This window comes from Triplophysa dalaica, chromosome 6 (assembly GCF_015846415.1).
Source record: "Triplophysa dalaica isolate WHDGS20190420 chromosome 6, ASM1584641v1, whole genome shotgun sequence".
NCBI classification, from domain to species: domain Eukaryota; kingdom Metazoa; phylum Chordata; class Actinopteri; order Cypriniformes; family Nemacheilidae; genus Triplophysa; species Triplophysa dalaica.
This window is the reverse complement of record NC_079547.1, coordinates 13,057,466-13,067,421: the sequence shown is the minus strand read 5'-3', so window position 1 is coordinate 13,067,421 and position 9,956 is coordinate 13,057,466. Positions and strand designations below refer to the sequence as shown.

At 36.5% G+C, this 9,956-nt stretch overlaps 1 protein-coding gene across 1 annotated transcript; it reads left to right on the top strand.

The window, feature by feature from the left end:
• Nucleotides 1-6,229: 6,229 nt before the first annotated feature.
• On the top strand, nt 6,230-9,637 carry barhl2 (BarH-like homeobox 2). The gene is made up of 3 exons (XM_056750917.1): nt 6,230-7,129; nt 8,251-8,476; nt 9,083-9,637. The coding sequence occupies exons 1-3, from the start codon at nt 6,589-6,591 to the stop codon at nt 9,393-9,395; spliced, it is 1,080 nt and encodes a 359-aa protein (XP_056606895.1). The 5' UTR covers nt 6,230-6,588; the 3' UTR covers nt 9,396-9,637.
• Nucleotides 9,638-9,956: the final 319 nt, after the last annotated feature.

Below are 9,956 nucleotides of genomic sequence, written 5' to 3'. Positions count from 1 at the left end.
AATTCGTTACAGTGTAGCTCATAGCATAGAGCTAAAGAACACAGACACCCTGTGACAGGCCAGCCAGTCAGCCAGGCAGGCCTGTCAGGAGCCCTCATACACTAATGATTTCCCTTTAGTCTATTTTCTGTCTCATTGGCCGTTTCCTTCAAAAACAAAATTGCTCATTTAAATTCTCATGCCTGGGGCATTTTGGTCTTCAAATATTGTTGGAAAGTGAAAGGATTAGGCAAAATATGTTTTTTTAAAATGTTAATATATTTTCTGGTTCACTTTCTCCTCTGAGGCCAATTAAGGAATTTCTGCTGGCTGCATTAATGTCAAACTGACATCCCTGGCTATAATTACACTGTGCTTGAAACCTAACTTTCACTTGTAGGTAGATGAGTGAGCTTGGCAGTGACATGGAGACTCACTCCGCCAGCTTTTGATCATTTAATCATTGCTTTGCTTCTTCCCCTCTTTTTTTCACTCCTGCTCCCTCTCATTGATGATTTCACCTTTATTTTCCGTGTTGCAAAATGCTGTGTTGTCTCTCATTACTCGCGCAACGGTTTTGCGGGGTTCGTTATGTACAGCAACCATCTGTACAATGTTTACCCGCTTGATTTTCAGTTTACACTTTGTTGCCCCGTGTTCTTGCATTGTGTCTTCGCTCTTACACATAGTAGGTACGTAATCGTGAACGGACCGAAGGAGGCTACACATTGCGATTGTTTTTAATGATTATAAATGCTCTTGACAGGCCGTCGTCATCCTCTTCCTCCCTGCCAACTGTCGCTTGGGGGCTATGCGACAAGATCACAATTTAAAGTTTTCATATAAAGAAAAAATGAGGATTTATGCCATTATTGTTTTACCAAATCCACATCTTTTATAAATAGGACAAATATAGGCATTTATCCTCTAGCTAGAGGCCTTTATAATATAATGTAGCCTAAAATAATTTAATGCAATACTACTATTAATATTATTTTAGTTGTATTTATACACAATCGTATTTAAGAAAAATAATATAAATCAAACATATTATGTAAGTCATATTTATTATTAACTGTTAATAATAATAATAACAAGAATACGAATACTAAACTTATCATATTGTAGCTATTTAATTATTATTAATATTAATTATAGAATGTTGGTATCAGCACAAAGAAATCACACATCGCAGCGTTAAACTATTCAAGTAATATTTTAAAAGGATGGTTTTCATTGTGTTTTTATTGTGGAAGCAAACAGTAAGCTATCGTTAGATATGATACTTGTAGAGGACATTTTTATGTTAATTATAAATTACCCATGAATACGGGATCAATCCAGGTTCCTTATAAACAGCATGCCGTTTACGTTGGTAAATGTAGACTACTAACAGTAGCCTCAAATTAACAAATGATTAACTTGTCAATTAGCCTAAATTGTGTACTTATGAAAAAAACGAAATTGTAATTTACTTAGACCTCTAGAGCTAGATTTGAAAGCTGAGCCATATGGGCTGAGCTAAATTTAGATGACAGCAGTTAAAGCCCACAGAAAACACATCGATAGGCATATCGCTGTGTTAGCCAAAACATTCTGTCATTGCTTATGCCTATAAGGGTAATAACGTGCGAATGGTTTAAAATCTGACTAAATCAGCGCTGGACAATTTAAATCTTTCTTTTGTTGCGATGAAAACAAATCATTTTCGCGTCTTGCTCAATTACTCGCTTACCCCTTGAGCGAGGTTCGGTGTTCACACTCTCCACCCCTCATTCCCCCATCTTCTGTCTTATTTACTTATGATTTTTGCGCTTTTCGACTTCAGGTAATAGGAAGTGGCACTGACCCCTACTGACCCCCGATTACCTTCGTGAAGCGTGCACGCGGCATAGAACCACACGTCATGAGGCGGCTCGATGCCATCAGCACAGATCAATCACGCACTCAGTCGCGCGCAGGAATGCAGCTCGCGGACACGGTTAGAGTCAGCCGCGGCCCACCCTGATTGACAGCTCCGATAATTAGGTGATTGTAAAGACGCTTCTATCTGCAAGAACAACATTGTCAGGGCTGGTCTGTGGCCGAAGCGCATAAATCAATGTTCTTTCCTTGAGCATGCACTACAGAGAACACAAGAAAAAAACAAAGAGATCCAATGTGGGAATGGACAATCATCTGATGCATGTGTCATTGCCGTTTAAAATTGCTGTTTCACGTAAACAAAACGATACGGGTTTCGGCGATGCACACTTCTCCGTCCCCTGCGTGCGCTCTCATCTCTTTTAACATTTAATATGAGTGTTGAATTAAAACTGTAATGGGTGTTCATCTAGGCCATGGACCTTTCTGTGTCCTTGTCGCAGGCTTATTATTTCTTCCCACTTGTTTGCGTATAGATTAATACTAGCTGCGCTTCAAATTAAACTTGAATGTCACATGTTTTATTACAGTGTAAATTCGGGCACAGTTGAAAGGAAGGGGGAAATACTATTAACATGTAAAAACTGCAAAATTGGGATCCTGAAAGCCACTGCTGCAAATGTCATAGCTCACGGAGACCACCAACCTTCCATAAAAGAGCCTCTAAAATAACATTTCCTGTTGAATTTTAACTCTAATGACTCTAATTTTATGTTAGCCTTTTTCTGTCAGCATAAATGGAACTGTTAGACATGATTAGTGAGAGACATTTGTGAGACTGTCTGTTGTAACCAACCCTATCAGCAACAATACAGATTTGTAAATATATGTAAGTATCACTGGTATAGAAAAGTATATTTGTTTATGTAAACACAATTAAGATGGTATTTTCTTGTGATTATACAAATTTTGGGGAAGCGTGTAAATTTCTGTATATTTATATATTTGTAATAACAATTGTAATATGCCCTGTATACCATCTAAATTGTATTAAAATATCTACAAAGATACTCTGCAAGCACACCACTGACAGCATAACATCTCAGAATTCGTATTGATTTAGTTGTTTTAAAATTAGGTCTATGGACAACAGCATATGGCATGGATGAGGGACATTTATGGAATTGGTTGTGTTGGCAGCAGCCTTTTATTTGTAGGGACATAGTCAGTGGCATATAGTAGAGGTGAAATATTATTTACTACTCAGGTACTACACCTGTACTCATGTGGTAATGGAAAGGCGAGGGTTAAAATGCATGATTAAAATACTAGAAAGAACAAGGTGGTACATCTGGGTCTGACAGAAATCAATTTGTCATTATTTGTTTATTCACTGTCATTATTGGAAACTGATTGCATAAACTTTGCCTTGAAAACTAACATTTTCTTGCATCTTCCCCTTACCAGAAGGATTTTATAATTATAGCAGGAAAAAGGAATTAAAAAAAATGTAATGTATGACTTTGCATTTAACATAACCAAATTACTTTTGTTTGCTTTGATGGTATGTGTTTCCTTGGCAACTAAGACCTATCACTGTGATATTTTGTGTTTTTATAACTAGTTAGGCTTTGTAAACTACATCCAGGATTCATGTGGAGTAAATAATTTGTAGTGTGTGTGACAAATAAGAGGAGATCTGTTTTTCTGTCAGAGGTGACAATTTCAATAGACAGCCGCAAAGAGAATCAATACAGTGCAAACTACAATTTCACTGTCCGATCATCGACCATTGGCCCCGACTGATCAGATGATACCCTGACTGGTTGTATTCAATTTGTTCCAGCGGCGCCCTTAAACCTAATAAGGCGATTGATTGCGGCTCAATGAGTTGCTGCAATTACTGAACTGTTAATTAACATGCTGCTGTAGTCTCATGAGATTGACTGGCGTGTTCAACCATCGCTTTGATTTTCTTCAACGGAGCGACATACATTGCCAATAGATCGTCTTCACATATCTTGAGGCAAAACATTTCGCCCCCTATCTCAACTAATTTGTTTATTTGAATATATATCTTTAAATTGATTAGGCTTCTAGACATAACATATATTTTTGACCAAAAACTTTTTTTTAAATAAAAATTACCTTATAATGTGACCCTAAAATTGATACATTTTGAGTATATTGAGAATTATGAATGGGGATACTGTAACTTTTATTTCTAATGATTCGTGTTTATTCCATTCCATTTTCTACCGCTTATCCGAACTACCTCGGGTCACGGGGAGCCTGTGCCTATCTCAGGAGTCATCGGGCATTAAGGCAGGATACACCCTGGATGGAGTGCCAACCCATCGCAGGGCACACACACACATTTGATTCGTGTTTATTTTCTTTGTTATTAGATATTTAAATATAAACTTTAGATATATAAACCTTATAAACAAGGTTAAATTTGGATAAAAAAAACATAATGCCAGTGTGTGAAAAATATTTATATTGTCCTGCAATTAAAAGCAATCGTTAAATTATTGACGTGGATTCTCAGCTTTGTCGCCGCCTAGTGTTCAATTGAACGTTTAAAATCATCTAAGATTGTGTGCGTTTTATAATCCTACACCACCAATTTGCTTCGCTTGTGGTAGCTTCCGTGCAGTTTACAATTATTTCATTAAAATAATTAAAATAATTGCAAACAAAATGTTATAACCCACACTGTTAAAATCTTCGACGAGGTTTGGGTTATATCTTAATGTTTATTTTTGTTTCTATAGATCACATCAACATCATGCCTTAAAACTTAATATAGGAGCTTAGAAAAACAGGTCGCGAAAAAATAAACAAAGCACATGAGACAAATGGAACAGAAATTATACAAAACAAGCGTACTTGTTTAAAAGAGGTTACACTATTCAGAAATTCATCAAGGGCTGTCATAAAACAGAATCTCGAGGAAGATCACACACTTTGCAAAATTTTAGTAGAAACAATTGGTATTCTCTATTAACTTTTAAAACAAAACACATAACTTGCCGTCTTTTATTTTGATTGTAATATAATTTAAAACGTTGAATTAACATAATTGTATTTATAATTATATTTAATAATATAAAAAATAAAATGTATATAAAACTCTTCCCTGATATAGGCATGTTTAGGAATTAAGAACGAACCTATGTCGACTCCCACGTCGGTAATATTCAGTAAAACAGACTAAAAGAGCTCGGTTTCGTCCGTTACGGGATGTGGTAGCAAACAGGTTTGAAATCTCAGTGGAGTGCTTCAGTGGAAAATACGACCGCAACAAGACTACGTTAGAAGACGAAGAGAGCAGTCCGATATTACTAGCTGTGAGTCCGTCTGATGGGGATCAGAGGGGGTAAGCCATACACACCCAGATACTTCGCATTATTGTATCTGCACACAGCTGCGTACATTTATAGTTACATTTCTAAAATAAGAATTTAGAGTCTGACATGAAAATAAAATATGTCATCATGGTAAGATTCGACAAAGTGGACGCCAAAGGGTCATTTTTCGTTTTATTGTTATTATTAGTATTATTATTAGGCTGTACTATTAGCCTATCACAGATATTTCGCTGTAGTGTCAGTCGTAGGAATTTCGTTATTTTCACTCCCTAAACTAAAAATAATATTCTCGGTTGTAAATAAAAAAAACGGAATAAAGCTTAGGTATAACGCTTGCAACGAGTAGACTCAGGGTTTATAAAAAATAGGCAAGAGTCGGGCATGTGTCATGTACAATATTCGCCATCGTTTCATTCCCTTGAGCTATTTAGAATCAGTGCTTTCACTCAAAGGCCCTGACACACACAATGACTATCAGCTCAAAACGGGCTTATTTTTCCAGCGAGTTTTACTGTCTCCATGCTCGCCATGCATTTTTGTTTTGCCTATAGGCATTTTTATATTGCGTTTCTTAGACATTTTTAAAAACTGAAAACCTATGCTACAACCTATGATACATGGGTTCAACAATTATTTTCGGATTTACTTCTTTTTGCATTGGCTGTATTTAGTTAAAGTAAAAAAGACCGTTTTTGTAGTTGTAATTATTATAGTAACACGTAATTTGTATAGAATAGACCTTGTGAAATGTTAACTTGGATGTTTTAAAATACGTATTTATGTCTAATGAAGATGCCGTCTGAGACAGCGGCGGAGGGAAGGTTTCAAAAGAACATAGAGAAATCAATGAGTGGCTCTAAAGTGTAATGATGAAGTAAAAATCGCTGATTGGACCGACGCAGTACCATGTAACCAATGAGAGGAGAGAAGGGAACACGAGGAGTGTGTTATAATAAAGGAGAAAATATGACGTCAATGTAGGAAGTCATTGTAGAGCAACACTACAACGATTAGTGGCAAAAGGGAGCGTGATGTCGAGGAGTTAGAGCATCCGAATCTCTCCACACCTCAACTTTGAAAGAAAGTTCAATAACCATAACAAAAGGACGTGGACTACACAGATCCACTTGCTTTCCCCGTTTCACCTTGAATGTTACAACATCTTGGAGCGCAGGCTGTATTTCTCTTTCCTTTAATGCAAGGATTTTGTATTTAGGAATGTTTATTTTGTACTTTTTCGGGATTTTTTAATGCGTTAACTTTTATGTTCAGTAAATTGGCGCGTAATTGATTTCGTTAAAGAACCCTTTTTACAAAAAATATACAGAAAAGTTATGAAGACGACTTAACTACTCTGTTTTTTTCTTATACTATGGAAGGATCCAGTGGGTCTAGTTTCGGAATAGACACTATTTTGTCCACAACCAATTCTGGCAGCTCTGTACTAATGAACGGGGATTTTCGTCTTAGTGACAACAACAGAACAGCGGATTTCAGGAGCCAGGCGACACCATCACCATGTTCGGAGATAGACACTGTGGGAACAGCCCCATCATCCCCGATCTCAGTCACGATGGAGCATCAAGAACCGCATCTGGTCCAAGACACCCTTCACCATCACCACCATCATCACAGTCAGGCTCAGAGTTTGCAGCTTTCTCCACAGCCTCATCCGCTCGGGCAGCCAGGCTGTGCACCCAGGACTGCAACCTCCTCCTTTCTAATCAAAGACATTTTGGGCGACAGCAAACCGCTGGCAGCGTGCGCTCCTTACAGCACCAGCGTACCATCTCCACATCACAGCCCCAAAACAGAGAGCGCCCCGGACGGCATCAGACCCAAACTAGAACAAGACGAAAACAGAAGCAAACTTGACAAAAGAGATGACATTCAGAGTGATTTGAAATGCAACGGTAAGGCTTTGTTTTTACGTGCACAAAATAATAATAATATTGATTAATAAATCGGGTTACACAGCCGCAGTGTTCGCGTTGCTTATTGTTAATTAAATTAATTTTAATGATAATATTGATATGTAATAATAAGGACCATAAAGTGCATAATAAATATGTTTTTTGTATTAGGCCGTGGCCTCTGTAATTACACCACATAATAAACATTGCAATGTACATTATAAAATTATGCTTTATCATTATGGTTTTAGAAAATTATTTAGAAACAACAATAATCAGTGTTTAAAAATGTTTTTAAATGATATAAATTTAGTTTATTTACAAATCCGACCAATTTAAATAAGAAAATGCTCAGCACAGTTAATGAATGCTGTCAAGCATACATTAAGTAAATCAACCAACCACTTTGAAGTATTAAACTTACTTCTTAACTGTATTATACTAATACATATTATAAATCCATCGATGGAATGTAATACATGCATGTAATAGTAACACATATCATAATACTTTATTTTTATTAAATATTTTGTTTTTCGTTAAGAAAAAACGTTAAGAACAAATTAGAACAATTGGTGAAAATAATATTGTTAACTTGTCACTGAGGTTATTCTCTGATATTAGCACAACAGATGTAAAGGCTGGTGAATTTTGCCTGGTGTGGGACCCTCCCCAGTGGGTCAATTAGAGAGATTATTGTTCTTCCTTGAGGGGGGATTTCGGAGCCCAGTAAAAACTGCTACACATGAGACAGATTGACATATCGATTCAGTTAGTTTTGTCGTAATATTTTTTATAGGTAATTCCTTGTTTTAGGAAAACAGACTGAAACGTTTATTGGTCTACCTGCTGTTAGACGTTTAAACGATTCTTGTGTGCTGAAGATAAACTTAAAAAATGGTTTATACACATTCGAGCATAATTTAGGCCTACAATGAAATTATTAATGAAACTTTTTAAACAATAATTAGTAAATAAATTGAATATAATATTTTTTAACTTTATGAAACGTTAAGTGATAATATAACATTTTTAAGTAATAGCCTACATTTATTTACACGTATTATATAATTAGGAAATGGTTAAATACATCTGAAATAACTTTGCATTAACTTTTTTAGGAACAAAAGAAGAGGGAGATCGGGAAATATCTAGTTCCAGAGATAGTCCGCCCATCCGCTCCAAGAAACCTCGCAAAGCGCGGACGGCCTTCTCCGACCATCAGCTCAACCAGTTGGAGCGCAGTTTCGAGAGACAGAAATACCTCAGTGTTCAGGACCGAATGGACCTGGCAGCAGCCCTAAACCTCACAGACACACAAGTCAAGACCTGGTACCAAAATCGACGGTAAGATTTCAAATAACAATTTATAATAACAATAATTTATTAATGTGGAAGTGCAACAACAATATATATATATATATAAATGATTGGACAATGTTTTTTAAAGTTGGGAGCAGAAAAAGTAGACCTGTATTTATATATAACAATTCTGTGTAAAATAAGATATTTTACATGCACACATCTAGGGTTAGCCCCAAGTCTCTTCTATATTTGTATCTATAAAATTTAGATTTTCTGAAAACAGTCATTTTAATTTGGTCTTGCATTGCGTTTTTCGTTTTTGTTACTTTTAAACTTGAATGTGTTAATTACAACCTAAAAACCTGAAATTGTATGCATGCTACTGCTGAAAAAAATCCATTCATTAGTTTAGCCATATCAGTAAACACAATAAACTGAGTGCGAAAATGTGTGGACATTTAGCATTTACAAGTCCTCCTACATCTTTTTTTTACACGAATCTTTATTGTTTAACTTATATAGCTTATATATATTAAAATGTGTGTAAATTGTATGGCAGAAGCCACCGTGCACATCCAGAACAATCTGGTAACAAGACCCCACGTGGAGAATTTAATAATTTATTTCTTGTATTTGATCTCATTGCAGGACGAAATGGAAAAGACAGACGGCAGTCGGATTAGAACTGCTGGCTGAAGCAGGAAATTATTCGGCCTTGCAGAGAATGTTCCCGTCCCCGTATTTCTATCACCCGAGCTTGTTAGGAACCGTGGACAGCACGACAGCGGCCGCCGCCGCCGCTGCCATGTACAGCAGTATGTACCGGACTCCGTCTACACCGCATCCATCTCTCCAGAGACCGCTCGTCCCTAGAGTGCTCATTCATGGCCTTGGACCTGGGGGACAACCGGCACTAAACCCGATATCAAACTCAATATCGGGCACACCGCATCCTCGGTAAAACTATTAAAAGACACCGCGATACAAAGTATCAAACAAATGGTGTGAGGAACTGCGCTGGACTTTCACAAGACGCATTTTTGCTCCAGAAAACGCCAAGGGGCCATTTTATCTAAGAAAAAGATGTATTATTTAATATGGACAATTTCTGACCTATAGGCCAAACAAAAACCATACAAGCCTGGGACCGTGACAGTAAATGGACTGTTTATTTGTCAGATTGGTTGTTTTCTCTTTTTTGGTACAAATACACTTATACTACATACGCTTATAAAGTTTATTAGATGGAAAGAAAAGGTGAAATAAAGACAAAATGATAAAAAGTTATTGTCAGAGGCTTTCTCTTGAAAAAGGGTCACGTTTAAGGCCTACTCATTTATTTTTATTTTTTTCAGAGTATGCTGTGGTTTAAAAAAGTCCCATAATTGAAAAGTGGAAAGTTAAGGGAAATAAAAAAATTAAACCAACGTGCGGATGTGTTGGGCTACAAGACATTTTATTAAAAAGTAAATGCCCAATAACACTTAGCATTTTTTTGCAGTAGTAGCCTTAATAGTATTTA